General features: G+C 37.2%; 1 protein-coding gene across 1 annotated transcript in view; it reads left to right on the top strand.

Annotated features, from left to right (window-relative positions):
• Positions 1 to 8,812: 8,812 nt before the first annotated feature.
• The window catches only part of ZNF484 (zinc finger protein 484), a 76,397-nt gene continuing 61,113 nt past the window's right edge, over positions 8,813 to 24,096 (top strand). Inside the window, exon 1 of the mRNA XM_011378969.2 lies at positions 8,813 to 8,989. Coding sequence (XP_011377271.1) covers positions 8,975 to 8,989 — 15 coding nt within the window. The 5' untranslated portion in view covers positions 8,813 to 8,974. The remainder of the gene's footprint in view (positions 8,990 to 24,096) is intronic.

Consider the following 24,096-nt stretch of genomic DNA (forward strand, 5'->3'; position numbering starts at 1 on the left):
TGGGGCCCTCCCAGAAGGCCCTTGAGCCAGCACACCCAGTGCCCTGCTTCGATTGGGACCAGAGCCAGCACACTATCCAGGGCTGCATCTCAGGAAGACACACCAGAAGGGTAGACTGGACAGCAACCAGACCCCTGCTAAAGTGAATCCTGCTCCATTGGGTCAGCCCCTCACTGGCCGGTTTTCACAATCGATCAGCTCCTATTTCATTCTTCCCATTGAAATGCAAACAGCAACCAAGGCTCAACGACATCAGGAGGGCACACACGACTCACACAAAGGACACAGCTTGAGCACCTCACTTAGGTGACTAGGAAAGATTGACCCACTGGGCACCACAGACACCGACTACGTAAAACCACTCTACTAAGACCAGGAGACTTAAGAGCCCTACCTAATACATAGAAACAAATACAAGGATGCAGCAAAATGAGGAAACAGAGAAACATGTCCCACAGGGAAGAACAGAACAGAGCTCCAGAAAAAGAACTAAACAAAATGGCCACAAGCAATCTACCAGATACAGAGTTCAAAACTGATTATAAGGATGCTCAATGAACTTTTAGAGGAAGAGTAGATGAAATCAGGGAGAGTATTAACAAAGTGAAAAAAATATAAAAATGATGATGGAAAACATAAAAGAGAACCAGTCAAAAATGAAGAATATAATATTTGAGATAACGAATACATTAGAGGGAGTCAACAGATTGGATAAGGTGGTGGATCAAATCAGCAATTTAGAGGACCCCCAATCAGAAAAGCAAGACAAAAGAATACCAAAAAATGAAAATACTTTAAAGGGCCTCTGGGACAACATCAAGAGCAATAATATGTACATCACGGGGGTACCAGAAGGAGAAGACAGAGAGCAAGGAATTAAAAATCTATTTCAAGAAATAATGATGGGAGGAGTGAGAGATGACCCCAGATCTCTTCTCTTGAAATGACAATAAACTGAACATCTAACACTCAACAAATAACACCCAACCTGCACACAAGCACATCCAAGCGAGTGGTCTGTGCATAAGAGCTTCCAGAGGTCATAACCTTGGGCGTCTGGGTACATTGGGAGGAACAAAGAAACTGCCTCTCAAAGCTGGAGCTCTCTGAAGGAGGGGGTGAGGAGAAGTAGTGGCTGGTTTTCCAAAAAGCCCTGCCTGAAGCATCTGCGAGCTCCACACAGTAGAGCCCAAGAATCGGGGCAGACAGTGGAGTGGGGACTAACTGCAGAGGGGCAATAGCTGAGTCTTAGCAGTCATGGTTGCAAAGCAGGAGGCTGAGGCACAGAGACTAGCAGCAACCCCCACCCACAACCCAGAGTGCACCCTACCCCTGCCCACATATCCTCCAGGACCGACAATGCAGAGCCCCAGGGGAATTTGAGCAAATGTTACCAAAACTGTCACTAACAGTGATAGGAACTGAGACTGAAGGTAGTGATCATAATTGAATATTTATAAGAAAAAATGCATTATTAAGTCTCATAGTAGGGATCCAATAGCCTTGGATGCCATCTACTGAAAATCAAAAGAAAAACATCTTAGCAACAGGCTAAAGAGAGAATTTTATATAATAAATCTTCTCTCTGGAAAAAAAAAAAAAGCAGAATACATTTCCGTTACTGACAAGTCGGAGAAATAGTCCATTAAACACCATGAACAACCAAGGTGACAGGGCGGCTCAGAAAGAAAGAGAACAGGGTATAAAGAACAGGATATTATAAGCTTGAACAATAAGAAGAGAATTGTTATTGCAAGATGGAAATGAACATTCATCATATACAGGGATAATTTAAGACAACAATAACAGAAACGGGAAGGAATTGAAGATCAAATTCACAAAGGGGAATGGAGATAAGACACATGCAGAAGAAAATGGATGTGTGTGTGTGTGTGTGTGTGTGTGTGTGTGTGTGTGTGTGTGTGTAAAATCATCTTTTACATATTCTTAATGGTAACCACACACCAAAATCCAGAACTAAAGTACATAACAGAACAAGGACAAAGGAACATGGGGAAAATCCAAAAATCCCAACCAGAATAACAGACAGAAATGCAAGGGCAAAGAAACAATGAAAACACCAAGTTACCAGAAAGTAAAAGATAAAATGGCTATAGGAAAACCTTATATTTCAATAATCATCCTAAAAATAAATGGCCTGAACTCACCAATAAAAAGGCACAGAGTTGCAGATTGAAAACAAAACCCAACCATATGCTGCCTCCAGGAGACACATCTCAGTTCCAAAGACAAATAGAGACTCAAAGTGAAAGGGTGGAAAATGGTATTTCAAGCAAATGGCATTCAGAGAAAAGTGGGAGTTGTGGTACTAATATCAGATGAAATAGATTTCAAAATCAAAAAGATAAAGACAATGAGGGACACTTCATAATGATAAAGGGAATCAAGCACCAAGAAGACATAACACCTATTAACATCTATGCTCCCAATCAGGGAGTCCCAAAATATATAAAGCAATTACTAAGAGAACTAAAGGGAGAAACAGAACAAAACACTAGCTTAGTAGGGGACCTAAATACTCCACTGTCAGATATGGACGGATCATCCAAACAGAAAATTAGTAAGAAAATAACAATCTTGAATGACATATTAGACCAACTGGACATAATTGACATTTACAAAGCCTTTCATCAAAAAACAGCTGCTTGTACATTCTTCTTTATTGCACATGGAACATTTTCAAGGACTAACCATATACTGGAACACAGAGATAGCCTCAACAAATATAAGAAGTTCGAAATCATACCGACCATATTCTCTGATCATAATGCTTTGAGCTGGAGATCAACTGTAAAAAAAAATAATAATAAAATAAATAAACAAGAAGAATCACCAATACATGGAGATTAAACAACATGCTACTGAAGAATGACTGGGATAGAAAAGAAATAAAAAGAGAGATCAAGAGATACATAAAAAAGAATGATAATGATAGTACAACATTCCAAACTTTTTTGACATGACAAAAGTGGTAATAAGAGAAAAGTTCACATTATTACAGGCCTATCTCCAGAAACAAGAATGAGCCCAAATAAACAATCTAATGCTTCATTTTAAAAAAACTAGAAAAAGAAGAACAAATGAAGCCTAAATAGAGCAGAAGGAAAGAAATAACCAAAATTAGAACAGAATTAAATGAAATTGAAAACAAAAAATACAATAGAAAAAAAATTCAATAAAGATCTGGTTCTTTGAGAATTTTGATAAAATCAACTATGCCCTGGCTAGACTCACTATAGAAAAAAGGGAGAAGACACAAATAAACAAAATTAGGGATGAAAGAGAAGTTATTATAGATACTTCAGAAATACAAAGGATTATACAAGAATACTATGAAAAAGTATATAAAACCAAATTTAATAACCTAGAAGAATTGGACAAGTTCTTAGAAATATACAACCTTCCTAGACTAAATGAAGAAGAAACGGAAAATCTAAATAGACCCAACAGCAGTATGGAAATTGAAACAATCATTGAAAACCTACCAAAAAGCAAAAGTCCAGGACCAGATGGCTTCATCAGTGAATTCTACCAAACATTCAAAGAAGGTTTTAATACCTATTCTCCTCAAACTCTTCCAAAAAATTGGCGAGGAGGCAATACTTTCCAACTCATTTTATGAGGCCGATATTACCCTGATACCAAACCTGGTAAAGATAACACAAAAAAGAAAAGAACAGACCAATATCTCTCATGAACACAGATGCAAAAATCCTAAACACGATAATAGCGATCCAAATATAGCAACATATTTAAAAGATTATTAAGTGGGCTTCATCTCAGGGGCACAGCGATGATTTAACATATGCAAATCAATTAATGTGATACACCACATAAACAAAATAAAGAATAAGAATCATACGGTCATATCAATAGATGCAGAAAAAGCCTTTGAAAAGATACAGCATCCATTTAAGATCAAAAGACTTAATAAAATAGGTATAAAAGAAAATCACCTCAACATAATAAAGGCCATATAAGATAAACCCTCAACCAACATTATACTTAATAGGGAAAAACTAAAAATCTTTCCTCTAAGATCAGGATGAAGATAAGACTGTTTACTATCTATCACCTGTTATTCTAGATAACATTGGAGGTCCTAGTGAGTGCAATCAGGCAAGAGAAAGATATAACATTCGCCCAAATAGGATACGAAGAAGTCAAACTGTCACTATTTGTTCATAACATGTTTTTCTACATAGAAAACCCCAAAAAGTTTACAAGGACACTACTAGAAACAATAAGCAAATACAGTAAAGTTTCAGGATATAAAATCAATGTTCAAATATCCTTAGTGTTGGGGGACTGTGTTAGGGGGCTGGGAGAATGTGGTGAAAGGTTAACGACATACAAATTAGTGGTTGATAGTTGGTCACGGGGATGGGGAGCATGACGTGGGGAGTGCTGGTGGCTGGGTGGAGGGCCAAGGGAGGGAGGGAGCAAATGGGGGGATCGTTTTATGAACTATATAAATGTCTAACCAATGTACTGTAGATTTGAAACTAATTTAAATAAATAAATTTTAAAAAATCCTTAGTGTTCATACTCTAATAATGAATCGACAGGAAAAGAAATGGAAAATATAATTCCTTTTGCAATTGCAACAGCAACAACAAAATACCTAGGAATAAACCTAATGAAACATGTGAAAGACCTATATAATGAAAAATATAAAAACCTATTAAAAAAAATTGAAGAAAACACAAAGAAATGGAATGATATTCCATGTTCTTGAATTGGAAGAATCAACATAATTAAAGTGAACTTATTTCCTAAATCATTATTCAGATTTAATGGAATCCCATAAAAATCCATTCAGCACTTTTTAAAGGAATAAAACAAAAAATCATCAGATTTGTATGGAAACACAAAAGACCCTGAATTGCCAAAGCCATCCTGAGAAAAAAGAACAAAGCTGGAAGTATCACTCTGCCAGACTTCAAATTATACTACAAACAACAATAATCAAGATGGCATGGTATTGGAAGAAAAACAGACACACAGATCAGTGGAACAGAATTGATAGTCCAGAAGTAAACTCATGTTTATATAGAGAAATAATTTTTGACAAAGGAACCAAAAACATACAGTGGAGGAAGGAAAGCCTCTTCAGTCAATGGTGCTGGGAAAACTGGAAAGTCACCTGCAAAAGAATGAAACTAGACCGTTGTCTATCACTACACACCAAAATTAACTCAAAATGCATTAAAGACCTGACTATAAGACCTGAAACAATAGATCGCATAGAAGAAAACATAAGAACTAAACTCATGGACCTTGGACTTAAAGGATTTTATGAATTTGACTTCAAAGTCCTGGGACATAAAAGTAAAAATAAATGAATGGGACTATATCAAACTAAAATGCTTCTGCACACCAATAGAAACCATCAACAAGGCAAAGAGGCAATTATCTGAATGGGAAAATATATTTGCAAACAATGCCTCCAATAAGAGCCTAATATCCAAAATATACAAAGAACTCAACTCATTAACAAACAAAAATACCCCCAAGCAATCCAATTAAAAAATGGGCAGAGGATCTGAACAGAAACTTCTTCCAAGAAGACATACAAATGGCCAACAAACATACGTACAGACGCTTATTATCGCTAGCTATTAGGAAAAGCAAATCAAAACCACAATGAGATACCATCTCACACCTGTTAGAATAGCTTTATCAACAGGACAAGTAATAACAAGGGTTGGAGAGGATGAGGAAAAAAAAGAACCGTCATGCACTACTGGTGGGACTGCAAATTGATATAGCCACTATGGAAAACAGTATGGAGGTTCCTCAAAAAACTAAGAATTGATCTACCATATGATTTAGCAATCCCTCTACTGGGTATTTACCACAGAGACATTAAAACATTTATCCAAAAAGATATACACACACTGTTGTTCATAGCAGCATTATTTACGGTGTCCGGGATAAGGAAGCATCTAAAGTATCCTAAAATAGATGACTTGATAAAGAAGATGTGGTACATATATACAATGGACTATTTCTCAGCTATAAGAAGAGATGATATACTGCCATTTGTGACAACATAGGTGGATCTTGAGATAATTATGCTAAGCGCATAATGCCAGACAGAAAAAGTTGCAAACTACATGACATTACTTATATGTCGGATATAAATTTAAAAGCAACAAAGAGACGTGACAAAACAAAGACTCATGGACATTGACAGTAAACTAGTGGTTACCAGAGGGTAGTGAAGAGGGGAGAAGTAGTTGGGGTAAAATTTTCAAATATGTGGTGACAGAAATCCAACTATGGAGAGTGAACACACAAGGAAAAAATATGTTAAATGTATATATAATATATATATGTATAACTTACTGTTGAATTGTACACTTGAACCATTGGGTTTTGTTAAGCAATGTCACCATAATAAATTAAAAAATAAAATAAAAAAAAAAGAAAGAAAGAATGAGAAAAGTTGTTTAACCTGGTGAAGGAAATAGAAATACAAGCCCACGAAGTGTAAAGAATCCCAAAAAAGATGAACCCAACGCGGGCTATACAAAGGCACATCATAATTAAAATGCCAAGGTTAAAGACAAAAAAAAAAAAAAATCTTAAAAGTAGCATGAGAAAAGCAATTAGTTATCTACTAGGGAGCTCCCATAAGACCATCAGCTGATTTCTCAATAGAAACTTTGCAAGTCAGAAGGGCTTGACACAAAATATTGAAAGCGATGAAAAGCCAGGACCTACAACCATGATTACTGTACTTAGAAAAGCTATAATTTAGAATCAAAGGACAAAAAAAGAGCTTTACAGACAAAAAAAAAGCTAAAAAATTCATCATCACCAAGCCAATATTACAAGAAATGTTAGAGAAACTTCCTTAAAAAGAAAAAATATGTATCAAAACATATGAATAAAGAATGGTAATAACTACATATCTATCAATAAGTACTTCAAATGAAAAATAATTAAATGCTCCAATCAAAAGATAGGGTGGCTGAATGGATAAGAAAACAAGACTCTTACATATGCTGCCTACAAAAGACTTATTTCGGACTAAAAGTAAAGCAATGGAAAAAGATATTTCATGGTGGACCTAGAGGGTAGTGTGCTGAGTAGAGTAAGTCTACAGAGAAAGACAAATTCCATATGATTTCATGTACATATGGACTCTAAAGTACAAAGTTAAAAAACAAACAAACAAACTCATAGATACAAAGAACATTTTGAGGGTTACCAGATGAGAGTGGGGGGGTTGATGAAAATGGGGGAAGGTACAAAATGTAGTTGTGAAATAGTCATGGAAATATAAAGGATAGAATAAGGAATATAGTCAATAATACCATAACAACTATGTATGGGGTCAGATAGGTACTAGCTTTATTGGGGTGATCACTTAGTGAGTTATATAGATGTCTCATCACTATGCTGTACATCTGAAACTAATATAATATTGTATGCCAACTATAATTGAAAAATAAAAAATATTATTTAAAAAACTTTATTTTTTAACTTTTTAAATTCTGCTAATATTTAGTTAAAATTTTTTTCCATTTATATGAATGAGGGTTATTAATTTATATATTTTATTTGGTACTGTGGTTTTGGTATTCAGGTAATACTGGCCTATTTCTATTGTTTATTCTGGAAGAGATTGTGTAGAATTTAATTTTTAAATGCTATTGCAATTTTCCATTGAAGACATCTGGGCTTGAAGATTTAATTTTTAGTTGTTTTAAATTTTGACTTTAATTTCAAGGCTACTGAACAAGTCTATATAATGTGAAAATTGTTGGAGTTTGTGTTTTTTGAAGAATTGGTGCATTTTATCTAAGGTTTTAAATTTATGTGTGTAGAGTTGCTTTTGTTATTTTTATTTTTTGATATCTGCACAGTCTGTAGTGGTATCTCCTTTTTCATTCCTGATATTGCTTATTTATGTCTCCTATAGAGGCTTGTCAATTTTATTTATCTTTCCATTGAACAAGCTTCTTGTTTTGTTTTGTTTTACTTTTTCGATTAAAATTGTTTTTTGTTCTTATCTTTATAATTTTTTTTCTTCTTGCTTTAGGTTGTTTATTTTTTGCTCTTTTTCTATTTTATTGAGGTGAGATCTTACATTATTGATTTGAGAGTTTTCTTCCTTTCTACTGTAAACCTTTAGTCTTAAAAAATTTCCTCTCATCACTGCTTTAGCTGCAACTCACATTTTGATATCTGTGCTTTTGTTTTCATTCATTCGAATGCATTTTAAGAATATACTCGAAACTTCCCCTTCCACTCATGGATTGTTTAGAATGCGTTAATTTCCAAGTGTTAATTTGTCTTTGTAGTACTGATTTCTAGTTTGATGCTATTGTGTTCAGAGAATATAGTCTGTATGATTTTAATTCTATTAAGTTTGATGAGTTATATTTTATGTCCCAGATCATGTTATAACTTGGTAAATGCTCCATAGGTGCTTGAATAGAATGTATGTTCTGTTTCAGAGTGGAGTGTTTTACAACTGCTAATTAGATCTTATTGGTTGATGGTACTTTGAATCCACAGGCTCCACAGGGAAAGGCCTGAGTGAGGCTTGCGGAGATGGGCTCTAGTTGTTTCTTGGCTTAGTCTCAGAGTACATACCTCTGCTCCACCTTGCCTCCTGACTACGCTCAGCTACAAAGTCTCAACATCACTTCAACATGGCCACCCGCAGCCTGCGTGACTACAAGGGCGTCGCCATATTGGCGCCATGTCCTAGCCATTTGGCGGTGAAGGGGAGTTGGGGGCGGAATTTAGCAGAGCGCCATGTTGAGTGCTGGCAATGTTCATTTAAGGAGCCGCTACTGAGCATGCGCTCACAACGGTTGCAAGAAAAGGCATCCCGCAGGGACTGGGAGGGATCAAGAAAGAGAGACCTCGGTCCGGTTTTAGTACTTGTAATTACAGATACTGCCTGAGGCAAATACCACTGTCCTATGAGATCATGGGTGAGGAGCAGGTAAGTGCAGGAATAATAGGAGTATCTGGGGCTGAGTGAAGAAACATCTTTGTCCCTGATGAGCAAGCTGGTCAGTGATGGGGGCGATCAGTAGATGGAATAATGGGGGTTAGTGTGGTCGTGATGGTGGATCCCGGCGGAAAGCTGAGGTCTGTGCGAATTTTGATGGTGAATCTGTGTGTGGAGTGATGGAGTCTGTGGGGTTCCTGTGGAGGATAACCGTGGGGTTGAGTAATGAGGGATCCCAGGAGTGAGTGATGCTAGATTTTTTTTATTATAATTATTTCCTCTCATACGTACAGGCTTGTTTCTATTTCTGATTTATTTTCATGGTACGTTTCGCGAGAGATTTAAAAAATATATTGCCATTGGGGTTACATATAAGTTTTCATTTACTATATTTCGTTTCCTTTTATATCTAGATTGGTACTTTGTCATTCATAATATAATATTTATGTATCATTTTTCTTTTTTATTAGGCATCTCAAGATTTATTTTATTCACCATTTTGAAGTACTGGTTGTGTTTCTACTCCCTACTCTTAATATTAGTTTTAGTTTCTATATTTAGATATTTTCTCTTTTTTTTCTCTTTGATTTAAATTGTCATTCCTTCCCTTATTTCCCAAGTTTTATACTCGATACGTTTAGAGGTGTAAAGTTTTTCTAAATACATCTTTATCTATGAAATGTATAACTTCAATTTTGTGTTCCACTTTGATTCTGAGTTGTTTAGGAGAGTTTACTTTTAAATTATTATGGCATGCTTAATTGTTTAATTTTATTTTATTGTCATAAAATGTAGCCTCAAAGTGTCAACTTTGAAAAGTTTATCAAGAAGGCAAATTGCTTAAGGAACTTGTTCAGTGGTTATAAGAGAAAGGGTATATTTTTTGTTTGTATAGTGCAAAGTTCTCTTTATGTATATTAAGTATAGCCTGTTGGTACTTTTCGAATCTTTTTCTTTCCTATTTTTGGTCTGTTTGAATCATATTCTGAAAGAGATATAATAATAGTCTCTCACTAATAGTTCACTTTGTAGTTAACGTGTTTTTTTGCTAGTTTGATTTGTGTGCTTGGAGTGAGACATACATACATCTAATGGTTAGTGCATTTTGTATTATCTCTTCTTTTATTGGATAGTATTATTATAGGCTACCTCTTTTCAACGAAAACCTCTTTAACCTGAATTTCAATTTGATATTTACATTACCATCCCCACTTTTATTGAATTTAGATGATAGATCTATGCTATAGTTTCTGTCAGTAGGATAATTTTATGTCTTTAGTGTAGTAATAATTTACTTGATTTTATGCCTCCCACTTTTAATGTTTACTATTTATTTTAACATTATTTTCTGCTTTTCCTTTTCTTTTTTGTACTTACATTGGATTGATGAAATTTCTGCTCATTGTTTCCATCTACACACCATTATAACCTCCATTTTTTCCTGAGATAATGAGAAACATTTTATCATAGGATATTATTAATTTTCCCTTTAATGACCTCCATATTAATTATCGTCATTATCTTTTTTTATAATTATATATCTCTTGCAAATATTGCTAAGCAGTATTTTTCTTTTTGAGTTTTTTTCATGTGATTCATTCTACATTTATTTGGAATAATTTTGGGGGTATTTTCCTTAAGTAAAGATAGAGGTACTCTGCCAGTGCTTTCATTTCTGAAAATGACTTTGACCTTAACAGAGAAGTATTTTTTTTACATGCTGTTTCTGATATCATTTAGCTTTGATTACAGCAGATGAGACATCTTGATTTTCTTAATTCTTTCTCTGTAAATCTGTTCTTTCCCATGTGCCTTAGATGTAAAATTGTTTAGATTTTAAAATTTATCTTTAAAAGTCAACAATATTTCTAGATTTGTTCTTTGAGTAGATTCTTTCCTGTGTGTGCGTGTGTGTGTAAGTATGTGGGAAAGACTAATGGTACAAGCCTAGTGGTTGGATTGGTGGGATGTGTACTTGGATGTTTTCTCAGGGCTCATTGCAGGTGCAGGTGTGTCTGGAATTGGTACTCTTAGGATCACAGATGGAGATGCATGATGGGTAGTGATAAAAGTGTGGAGGCCAGTAATGGGGCATGTGATATTGTGATATAATAAGAAATATATACTTAGGTCTTTATACATGGTTTCCAGCATATAGCTCCTAAAATCTTTGTAATTTCCTAAGTGGTAGGATCTATAGGGGCATCTTTTGTTTTTGGTTCCTGAAATAGCTCCAGAGGTGAAAATGGGTGTTTTATTTTTTTGTTATTCATAATAAGTTTCTTTCAATTACACCTGAGTTTTATGTTAATGAAGTAATTTTTGGAAAGCCCCAGATAACAACTGGGTGGGTACTCATTGCCAGGGGAACCAACCATGGATTAGCAGTTGGGAACTTGAACCCCGCCCCCGACTAGAGGTTGAATCAATCACTAATGGCCAGTTATATAATCAATCATCTGTATATAATGAAGCTTCCATAAAACCCCAAAAGATGGAGTTTGGAGAGCTTTTAGATTGAATGCTCAGAGAGGCTGGGGGAGTGGTACAATCTCTCCTACATACCTTGTATTATGCATCTCTTCCATCTGGCTGTTCCTGAGTTATTTTATAATAAATTGGTAATATAGTAAATTAAGTGTTTTCCTGAATTCTGTGAGCTCCTCTAGCAAATAAATGGAATCTGAGGAGGGGGTTTCCGGGAACCTCTGATTTATAGCCATTTGGTCAGAAGTACAGTTAACAATCTGGACTTGCTATTGACAGCTGAAGTTGTGGTGGAGATAGTCTTGTGGTACTTAGTCTTTAACCTGTGTGATCTGATGCCAAGTCCAAGTAGGAGTTGTCAGAATTGAGTTAAATTGTAAGATATATACCAGCTGTTGTTGTAGAATTGCTTGGTGTTGGTCCCCCTGCCACACACATTACATATACACTAGTAATCAGAAGTATTGAGAGTAGAGGAAGAAAACACACACAGGAGTTTTTCCTTTATAGGACGTGGGATTGATTGGTGGAGAGCCAGGACCATCAGGGTAGAGGTTTTGCAGGCTCTGGTCAGGGAGTGTAGAATGAGTGATTTGGGGCCTGTGGGCAGCAGGATGTGGGAACCAGTGATTCTGAGGCATGTGTAAGGGTTCCAGGGGTAGTCATTGTGCAGTGATTGACGGTTGAGCAGATTGAGGAGTGGGAGTGAGGAATTGGTAATGACTTGAGGGGTCTATGAAGTCCGATGATATTTGATAATTGCATTCTATGTGGATTACTAATTTTGTAATAATTACTGATTTTTGTAATAATAGCTAATATTTAATGAGTGCTTATGTGCCATGCATGGGCTGAGTGCCTTTCAAGTATTATAAAATAGGTTTGTTTATATAAAAAAATGTAAAGATGAAACTGAGACTGAAGTGAGTACAGATTGTCACAGCTAGAGGGTGGAATTGCTGAGAACAAATGTATATTGATTTGGCTCCACACCTTATATCTTTCCTCTGTGCCACCAGGTTCCACACTAATCGATGCCCTCCTGGGAAGTGTCTGAGTAGCTGTCATGGTGTGGCATCCTCTGCAGAATCTCTTTGTGTTTCCACAGAGTCCTGAGCTCAGATCACTTAGTTGAGCCTTCAGGATCCCTTTTTCAGACTTCAGCCCACCTTGGTGCAATATATGGTAGTCTTTGGATGTTCACTTAGCCTAGGGCTCCTGGGAAAATTGGAGTTGCTATGATACACAGAAGTGAGGCCCAATGTGAACACATTCACCAAGAAGAGCTTGTCCCATAGGCCGGGAGTCCAGCTTATAGTCTGGCTTCACAGGAATATGACAGCTCCTTTTGTTGCAGAAATGTTGTGAAACAGGACAGGTGAGAAACCAAGCACCATTCTGAGAGTTGAACTCAGGTTTATTATGCCAGTGGTCCCAGAAGAGCTAGTGTTCTGAAGATCTGGGCACGGAACTCAGTTGCAATATTTCTTATATAGAACTTATTTGGCATGGGCTGATTGGTTAATTTGTCCTCAGACTGTTACTAAGTGCAGCAGTTGCTATGGTTTCAGGTAGTTCCAAAGAGTTACAAAGCGAGGGAATTGCTAGGGGGTACAGGCAGTTACATTTGTTGCTTAGACAGAGCAAGCCAAAGGGAGGATGAGTTTTTAGGAACTTTTGAGTACGGCCTATGCTGCAAGCATATATGCAGAAGCAAAACAAAGAGCTGATTAGCGTTTCGAGTACAAATTCCTCTTCACTTTGAGGAGGAGAAAAGGGGAGTCCCAGAAGCAGAAATGTTCTCAGAGCAGTACTTGCTAAAAACAAAGCATGATTGTTTTCCAGTGTGAACAGCGCATGGCATTTGTCAAAAAAAAAGAAATAAAATAAAATAACTTTTTAAGACTTACAATGAAAATATCAAAAATGCAAAAGTAGAGCAAGTGGTATAATGAGCTCACATCGATCAACTTCCACAGTAATAAGCTCATGCCCTCCAATTGTCGTTTATACCTCTATTCCCCCACATTTTGGCTCTCTGCTGGTTTATTTTAAGCACATCTCACTGTGTCATTTTATCCGTAAATAGTTCAATATATAAATGTAAAAATAAGCACTTTTAATAAAAATAGCCACAGTGCTATTATCCTACTAAAAAGGGTTCCTGAATCCCATTCCAACATGTGTGTGTGTGTGTGTGTGTGTGTGTGTGCATGTGTGTGGTGGGAGGCGGGGTGGGGGGGGGGTCACACAATACTAAGCAATTCTTCGACACCTGTAGGGTGTCCAAGAGTTCAGCTCAATTTTGATACTACCTAGCGGGAGATAGCATTAGATTCCACAGGTTAAGTGTTTAGTCCTATAAGACTACCCCCTCCACCCCCCACCCTCCACCAACCCCTTGGACTTAAGTTTCCAGTTGCAAGCCCAGGTTGTTACTGTGCTTCTCTTCCACTAGTGGCTATGATACAGGATGGGGTGAATTCTCCCAATTGGGAACTCGAGTCCTGCATTGAGAGAGAGAGAGTGAGGGTCCTTGACTGCATATAGGAAAAAATTCAGGCACACGCCAGAGTTAGAGGCAAGAGGAAGATTTATTAGAGAAGAAATAATGTTCTACGCACAGAATGTGGTCTCCTCTCTGATACAGGGAATGAGAAAGCCCCTGAGTATTTGAGGAATTTGTTTTATATGTGATTTTAAGTTTCTATGAATTACACCTTAAAGACATTGTTTCCCTATTTTCCTTTATGGGCATGCAGCGTGAAAGGTGCACTAGCAATCTCAGCCTTTTTTCTATAGATTCTCCATGGATTGGCTGTGAGAGTGAATGGTTGGGTCAGTTTTGTGTAGTGTATGACTTAAAGAATCTGTTTTCCTGTTTTCCATTCATGGTGTGAGTAGTTTGTTGCTAACCCAGCAGGAATCTTCCTTTGTCCTGTAGGCTTCCTATGGTCTGTTAGCACATTGCAGGCTCTGAATACAACTTGGTTTAATCTCTATAGTTCTCATGCCTCTTCCCTATGTAAACTACCTGTTAAAGATTCAAATGACCCCCTCCTTGGGTTTGATTAATTTGCTAGAATGTTCATAGAACTCAGGAAAACTGACTTACTCTCTAGATTACTGATTTATTACAAAGGATATGAAAGGATACAAATCAACGGCCAGATGAAGAGATACATAGGGCAAGGTATGCAGGAAGAAGCACGGTTTCCATGCTTTCTCTGGGTATGCCACTCTCCCAGCACCTCCATGTGTTCACCAACCCAGAAGCTCTCTAAACCCTGTCTTCTTGGGTTTTTATTAAGACTTCATTACATATGGCATGGTTGATTAAATCATTGGCCATTGGTGATAGCTTTAAATCTAGCCTCCCCCCTCCCTAGAGGCGGGGGTGGAAATGAAAGTTTTAACCTTCTAATCATTTGGTTGGTTCTCCTGGCAACCAGCCCCTATCCTCATGTGTTTCCCAAAGTCGCCTCATTTATGTAACAAAAGACATCTTTATCGCTCTCGATACTTAGAACATTCCAAGGGTTTGGGGATCTGTGAACCAAAAATGGAGACAAAGACCAAACATGTATTTCTAATTATAAATCAAAATATTACAGTCTACCCCTCTGGTCTTTGAACATGATCTTTTTTAAGCAAAACAATTATAAAGTTCAGATGATACTAGCACATTACTATTAATGACTGAATCCCATTCAGTCATTAATAGCTATTTGGTCCATCATCATATCTTATGAAAATGTCTTCCAGGGCAAGGACACTCAAGTTTGTAGACGTCCATTTGATCTTGTCATGTTCCAGAAGCGGGAGTGGCTTCACTCTTTCAGGCATCTGGTATAATCGAGCTAAGAGACAAAGTTACCTCTTTTTCTGAACCTCTTGAGGTTATATCAGATTTCCCTTGTATCAATAAAATCTCTCTGACTCCATCTTGTTTAGGCTTGCTTTTCTCCCACGTCCTTCAGGATAATCACTTCTGTTTAGTCTTGCATACAGACATGTTCATCATTAGAGGAATTCTGCTTGTGGCTTGAGTTTTACGAAAACAGTCCCTCCTATTTCCCTTTCCCTGGACACAAAAGAAGTCTGAACTCTGTACTTTCTTAAGATGGATCTGAAGTGCCACTGGAGTTCCCATCTTATCTGTTGGCACCTTCTCAATCAATAAACCTTTCCTTACTCTAAACTCTGATGTTTTGAGTTTTGGCCTTTTGAAGTGTTGGGCACACGGACTTTGGACTGGTAACAATTTGGCGACCTTTATCCCAGAGCTGGTACCCATAACAGATCAGTCCTGGCTCAGGTTCCCTTCTGTGAGTCCTGAGCAGCTGCTAAGGCTGTTTTGCCTTGGAGGCACCAGAGGGACTGTCCCCAGCAGGCGCTGGCTGTCCTCAGCACATGGCTTGTTTGGACTAAGGAAACGTTTTTAGACTTCGATCCATCATCTGGGGTAAGCTGCTCTGGTGTGTGCAGCTGGGAATTCTTCTTTTCTATCTAGGCTTTCTCTCCCTGGGACAAAGCCATCTGCATTTTGGGGGCCGCCATCTGAGAGTAGGATCAGGATTATTGGACTCTCCCCATTCGTTTGTAGTGTGTCTCTGCAAGCCAACAGCCTCGATTTGGAAGTAGAGTAAATGATCTTTGTGTGTACTACTGGGAATTCCCTTCCCCTCTGGGATAAGCCTGAGATAAGCCAATTTGTTTGCGTTTGGGGTAGCTTGTTGGAGAGGGGAAGAGTTGTAGGACTTGTACTTGATTTATGAATTGGTTCATTGCTTTTGGCCATTTGAATTTGAAATTTGTAACTTGCTTGGTTAGGAGAGTATTCACTTTATCGTCTTGTGTGTCATTTGTGTGTCGATCTGAGTTTTCTTCATCCACTATTGGTTTGGAAGTAAGAAATAAAATGGTGTTTGTGTGTACTTTACTTGGCAGTAAGAAGTAAAATGGCATCTGAGGCTTCTTCTCCTTCCCCACTAATCTTCTTCATCTCCAGACATGTGGTAGCTGCCATCTTGTCCTCAGGCTTCATCCCATCCCATCTTCTAAGAAAATCTGCCAGTTTAAATTTAGGCAATCTGAAGCCACTCCTTTTACTCTCTGAGCTTTCCAACTTTATTGTGCACACTCGCTTCTGTTTGTGTTTGTCGACAAGCCCACATTAAGGGGTAACCTTGAAGGAAAGGATCTCGGGCCTCTTGGAGACAATGAAATGCATTCTTTAATTATAAATTAATTTTAAAATGGCTTTAAAGGAATTCTTACAGCATGCAAAGCTTTGGTTATCTGATCAAAATCACACAGTCGCATTGTATCTGGGATGCAAAAGCTAGCATTTTAAAATGAAAGCTATGAGATCTCTGCCTGTGTCTATCTGTATGTTTATATATGCTTATGTACGTAATAGCATATTTCCGTTATTGGGACTACAAAGGGGTCTGTCTGCCTGTGCACGTCTAAAAGAAAAGATACATACCTACAGGTTTTGAAGCAAAGAAAGTAAGGTTTATTAGAAAGTTGTAAGTCCTGGAGACACAGGCAGGAGACACAGGCAAGCTATTGCTCAAAGGCCTGGCTCCCCAGGTGTCTTGGGAGTACAGATTACATAGGGAAAAATCAGTTGTCATGGAAACTAAAGGAGTTGGAGTTGTGGGTGCTACTGATTGGACAGTTGGAGGGGGATGAGGTAATTGATCATTGTATCTAGTTCAGCCATTCCATCTGGTCCAGTGGCCTGGTCCAGTGGCCTGGTGGCCTGTGGCATTGTTGTTCTGCATCCATGGGCCTGGGGCTGAAACACATCTAAAGCCAAAATGTTATCCTTAAAGTCCAGACAAAACCTATTGTCTCCTCATGGTTATATACCTGAGGCTCAGTTAATTTTATGTCCTAAGGCTTAATGATTAAAGGAGAGGCATACAGAGGATAAGGGGGTTGGGGGATAGGGGGAAGCATGTAAGTCACAATGCCATTATCTGGGGAAAACCAGCTTGAATCAGAGAAAAAAAGACTTTATTAAAGAAATGAAGTTTGTATATGGTTACATTTCTACTGCTAAGTGATATTGCTAATTTGTAATATTAAGTTGGCTTAAACAAGCCACTTATATGAGAATTCTCAAAGATATAACAAACTAACCCAACTGTTTTATAGAATCATGTGATCTAGGAAAATATTTGATATTAAAACTGGTTATTAGTTTGGTTAGTTAAATAGGTATATCCTTTGAATCATCAGCATTAAATAATACTTTTATTCTACCTGGGTTTATTAGTTAAATAAGTTCATTTATCTCTTGCAAAATTTGTCAGTCAGAAAAATAGCTTGGTATGATAAAATTTTTATAACGAATCTAAATTGTTTGGAGCAAATAAATAAATGTAAGTAGGATAAAAAGTTTTTTTTTAGGTTTAAAATAGTTTTCTAAATGTCTTTGGTAATTCGGAACTTTAAAGTTTTGTTAGCTAAATTAAATGATGGATATTCATTGACTATCTAAGTCATTACCAAATAAGAATTCTGAGAAGAAAGTTTTATGTGTGGTCAAGCTCATTAAGATTAAAATAAATGTAATCAAGTAAGTTAATTTGAATATCAAAAGTAAGCTAATACAAAATTAGTTAGGTTTTCTTTCTCTGCTTAGGACAAAAGTTCTTGAACTATTTGTCTGCTACTGAAACTGTGAAAAAGTTTTCTGCCTAGAAAGCAAAGATTCTGTGTTTTATCAAAATAATTTTCTGTTTTTTATGTTGTCTTAATCAGGTCCTTGGTTACTTAAGATAACTGAATCTCCTCAATAGTAAGAACTAAGTTTTGCCAATAATTGTATGTAAACATCTGTGTTTGTGTTTGAAATTTTCTAATGCCATTTTGATTAAATGGATAATTTAAGTATTGCTTCTTAAGACTTATGATCTTACTTAATCAAATGTCCAAACCTTTTGATATATTTTGACAAACTTCCTCAAATTATAGATTCTTGACCTAGGAATAACTGCAGTGTTTAAGAAGGGCCCATGGAACATCTCAAAAGATTTGTTTTCTCTCCATATATAATTTAGCTTATTTTGGTGTGTTGAAATTATATGGGAAATTTTGTCAAATAAAGAAATAATTATGTTGTTTTGTATGAATATATTCTTATTACTGTGGCGGACTGACCTGCCTGACCATCTCCTGCTCGAATGAGTTAGTTTCTGACAGCAACCCCCCATCCCAAGACTCTCTGGCTGATGTGGCAGTCTGAAAACCCACTTAAACGATTAAGCTGGTTTCCTTATAGTTTGGCAGCCAATCAATGTTCTCCTTATGGTCTCCTTCCTTATGTGAAATATATATAGCTATGTAGGAATGCGAAAGTACAAGATGGTATAAAACTGCCCGGCATGTTCTTTGGATAAGAATCTGCTGAGCTGGTGTCGACATCAATACACGCTGCTTCCTGGTTATAGCCTCGGTGTCCCGTCTCTCTGGTCGAGAATCCCGCAACATTTCTAAAGTAAATGTTCTAGAGTATGTAAAATCTCCAAGAGTCTACAAATTTCTGATATAATTTCATTCACAATTCTAATGGTCATCTTAAAATGTTGTTACAGAAAAGCAAATTTCTTTGCTAACTATATTATAATCAGATCTATAACTGTGTCACTTAAGCATTTTTGTCATTTATAGTTATTGTTTTACTCTAATACTTTTACAAATATGTTTCATCCTAAAGATCCAAGGAGAAGACTCTGATTTATTCTGAAATACACGTTTCTGAGAATAAATTGTCAGATCATGCCTTTAAGTTGGATGACGATTTATAGAACTCTGAGGAATAACTAGATTCATAAAATGCTGGCAAAATGATCAGAATAAACAAGAATAGATTACATGGGACTTAATGAACTAAAGATGGTTATAATTTTTATAACATTTTGTTTAAAATATTGCTGATTTTTAAATCTTTTTGTTTTCCAGGTATAAGGAAACTTGTTTTTCTTAGAGCTATTTGGTAAATTTTATCTTTGTAAGCAGTATTGAAACATATATTTCTCCCCACCTGATACCTTAGAATTTGGAGATTTAATGAATCAGTATTATTATTTCCCTGGCAATATGGCTGTTTGCCTAAATTCAATAAGAATCTGTTCCATTTATAACAAGACACAGTTGGAAAATGGTTTTATTACCAAGATTGGATGGAATGCCATATTTGATATAGTCATGCATAGACATGGATGTCACCAGAAAGCTCTAAGGAATTAAGATTGACTTTGGAAGGCAATAAAAAAGCTCCTTGGAAAAACAGCCTGGTACCTTGCTTATGGTTCACAGGCAGTCTTTCCAGGTAAGGAATGAAGGTTGCTTTCCTGTGAAAAGGCAATGGAAGAACCTTAAGACATTTTGGGGGAACTTGAGAACCTGAGATATTCACACAAGTCTTATAGGTATTACAGGTGAAGTCTTATGGCAAGTATGTGGCTTGGCTTCTTAGCCTTGGGAGGCTGAAGTTCAATCTGGCAATTCCTTATGAAATCCTGGCAAAGCAGATTTTTAAAAGCCTGTGTAATGAGTTGTTATTCTTATTGTATTTATACAAAAAAAATCAGGCCAAATTTATTGAAACTAGACTTATGCAGTAAATTAATTTTGGAGAGAAAAAATATGTTTTGATAATAACTATCACACATATTTGTGAATATTAGATTCTAGTTCAATTAATTGTCTTTAAAGTTGTTTTTCACCTGTAAACTGAACTAGATCCTGAATTTTAGTTTTCTTAAATATTTGCCTACAACCCTCAAAACTAGCACTTTATTTTTCTCCCATCCTTTGACTTAAGAGTTATTAAGAACTAAAACTTTTAAAAATTTATTTATTAAAAAAACATTTTTCAATTACAGTTGACATTCAATATTATTTTATATTAGTTTCAGATGTACAGTGTAGTGGCTAGACATTTCTATAATTTACGAAGTGATCCCCCTGATTAGTCTTAGTACCCCACCTGGCACTAGACATAGATATTACAATATTATTGAATATATTATCTATGCTGTGCTTTATATCCCCATTCTAAGCCTTGCAATTAGAAACTGTAGACCAGGAGACTCTGTCTTATTATCTCTGCCTACTTATTCTAGCAAAAATGAAGCTTTGTGCCTTATATTTAGAAATCTTCCAGACTGACAGCATTACAGATCGGGAAACTGGTTTATGATTTGCCCTGATCATTAACCTTAGTTTTTCTTTTGTTTTCATAAATCTTATCAAATACCGATGTGAAGGAATTTAACCCATACAGTCAGCCATTTGGCCTGTTCTACTGTGGAAGTTCTAAGACACAAACAGACTACCTTAGAGTCCTTGGCATGTGAGTCCTTAGACGAGGATCGCTTTAGGATTACTTCTTAGCTGAAGAAGGGAATGTTTGTGCAGTGGTTGACTCACCATGATTTGGGTCCCAGGGGACACAATAACAAAAGTTATTCCTTATTCTTTGTGTCAAATTAGGATACAGGTATCCTGGTCTGTTGCTACTTCTACCATTGCTGTGGTCTCTGCTTATAAATTGAACAACTAGAATGCCCCCTCTAAGGCTCAGGAACCATTGCGGAAGAGGAAGACGTAAGTTGGATAAAAGGAGTACAATAGGCAGACAAATCTGGTTCCATCTTAAAAGCTACTCTCCCTTTTAATTAAACCTAGACCCAATTTTCTTGAGTCTCAGGATTGAGGAATGGACAGAAAAAGGGGGAATTGTAACAGTAAATGCTCCATTTCTCTGACACCATCTTGTTCAAGCCTGCTATTTTCCCATGGCATTCAGGCTAATTGCCATTGCTTAGTCTTGCATATAGACATACTGATCATTAGAGAAATTCTGCTTGTAGCTATAGTTTTACAAGAACAGCCCTTTCTATTCCCCTTCCCTTGACATAAAAGAAGTCTGAATTCTGTACTTTCTTAAGATGAAATTGAGGCACTACTGAGGCTCCCATCTTAATGGTTAGCACCTTCTTGATCAATAAACCTTTCTTAACTCCAAACTCTGATGTTTGAGTTTTGGCCTTGAAGCATTGGGAACATGGACTTGGATTGGCAACATTATTACATAACTCATTTATTTATTAATTTATTCTTAGACACTATTCCCCCTTTTCTCCATTTCTACCCAAGCTCTTCTACCTTTGGAAGGGACATTAACATTAAGGTTTGCCCACTGTGCTGGTCTAGATTGCAGCCAGCAATACTCATATAGCAAGTGCCTTCCCCTCAGTCCACTCCCATTCGCATAGGGTAAAAAGTTACACAGGTGCACATCTAGTGGGCTACAAGACAATATAACTGCATTTGCAGTCCACTCCCATTCGCATAGGGTAAAAAGTTACACAGGTGCACATCTAGTGGGCTACAAGACAATATAACTGCATTTGTTGTTGCCCCAGTTTTGCAAGATGAGGCGAAACGAAGACATATCCTGCCCCATCAGGCCATTAGGCACTGTGACATAAAGGTTAAAAACAGTTACAGTTTCTTGCTTAAGAATTGTTCCTGCTACCAGCCCATGTAGTTGCAGGCCTGGTCTTGTGACCACTGTATCAAGTAGGGGGAAAAATTGAGGTGATGTGAGGAAGAAAGAATACCAGCATCCTTCCCTACACCCTCAGATACACCAGAAAAACAGAATTTCACTTAGTAGAAACATTTCTTTAGTCTTATTCTTGTTTATGTTGAGTGTGAGCATCACTCATAAAGGCATATAAACCAGCCCTTTATACCTTTACTTCCCCCATTTTTGACGGCAGACATTTCAATTGCCCATTATAGTTCTCAATTAAAGGAGAATCTCTCTCTGCCCATAGTTGGACATTATTGGCTGTAAAACAAGTTCCTTAATCTGAAGAAATGACAGCCATTCAAATTAGTGCAATATCTTCTGTTCAGATTCTTTTATAATACTGAACAACATCTATCACCAGGTAAGCAAAGCCCAGTCCAGAGTTAGTGTCCATTCCTGTCAGGACCCAATTTTAGCCCTGCAGGCCTACCAGTACCAGTCTGACTTGCAGGCTGTGTTCAGGGCATTCCCCTCAGGGAATCTCTCACATAACCCTTGTTGGCAGACAGAACAGTTTTTACAGGCATTTTATGCCTCAGAGGGTTCAAGAGGAATATGTCTAGATTCAGCCTATCTTTGCATTGCTGCAGTGCCCTGTCCACTCATTTCATGGACCCAGATGCTCACGTCATTCAAGCACATGGGGTTATCTACTTTTAATTCCAGTCACCTTCCAAACCTAGAAGGGAGTTTTTCCGGTGGGCACTGACATGTCAAAGTTTAATGCACTTCTCAAATTTTCACAGGGCCATACCCTATATGGGCACCCCTTTATTGCCTACCTGACTGTGTGACCAGGCCATTGGACACTGCCCCTGAGTCAATAAAAACCCAAACGGGATTTTGCCTCTGTTCAATCAGATTGGTAGCTTTCCAAATAAGATATTGTCAATTCACCTTGGAAATGTCATTCACAATCCAAGCAGCTCTTTATTGGTCAGTCCAGGGCTCTTTATAGGGCACTGTCCAAATGACAATAGAATCAGACAGCTCCACGTGCAGTTCCAAAGTCAGTCCTAGGGGAAAAGAAGCTCCCTGTTTGTATCTTTTTGCATTCTCAGGCAGCGTGATCCTGTATAAACCATTTCCATTTCGTTATAAAACTCTTTGATGTGGGTGGCGAACACACGATGCAATGTATATGTATGCCTTACTGTTGAATTGTACACCTGAAACTTAACTGGATTTTGTTAACTAATGTCACCATAAAACTAACAAAAAACCTCTTTGGGCACTGCCATCATTGGAGCATTCTTCTGACATCACCCAAGACATTGTAGTTATTTCAGGTTTCAAGATTATGTCCTTTGGTCTTAGAGGGATCTTCAATTAATATTGGATAGCAAATGTAGTAAATGCCCCTTTAATAGAAATTCTTTTGTCTAAAGTCCTAGTACTTGTCATTAGGAGGTGCTCAGTCAGTCCCTACCAGCACTTCAGCTTCTATTCTACATTGCGTGGGTTTTGGCAGTCTTACTGATACCATATAGTATGTCCAATTAATGTTGCATAAAGAACAAATTTCTATGCCTTCTGTTTTACAGTGCTAGGTAGGGGAATTGTTTCCCAGTCAGACATAATGTCCATCCTCAAAATGCTATCAGGTAAAGACCCAACACCCTTCATATAAAGCTTGCTCAAAAATACCAGCTCTATTCTATCAAGTCTTATATTTCAAACTGTAGCCTCCATTAGTACTTCATCAACCGGTTTGGTTTTACTAAACTAGACAGGGGAAGTGTTCCCCGGCCAGACATAGTACTCATTCCTGTAAAACATTCAGGTAAAGGACACACAACTTCTTTATATAATACCTGCTTAAATAGTCCAACTTTCACAATCCTATCAACTCATATTTTTTACATTCTTTCAATCTAATTGCAGCACAGGTCAGGGCTTCACCAACAGATTTTGGTGCCACAGTTCATGGGGACCCCTGTAACAAAGGAGTCCCAGTGATGCAGAATGGGGTGAATCCTCTCAAGTGGGG

Source organism: Pteropus vampyrus, unplaced genomic scaffold, assembly GCF_000151845.1.
Source record: "Pteropus vampyrus isolate Shadow unplaced genomic scaffold, Pvam_2.0 Scaffold349, whole genome shotgun sequence".
In the NCBI taxonomy this organism is placed as follows: Eukaryota; Metazoa; Chordata; class Mammalia; order Chiroptera; family Pteropodidae; genus Pteropus; species Pteropus vampyrus.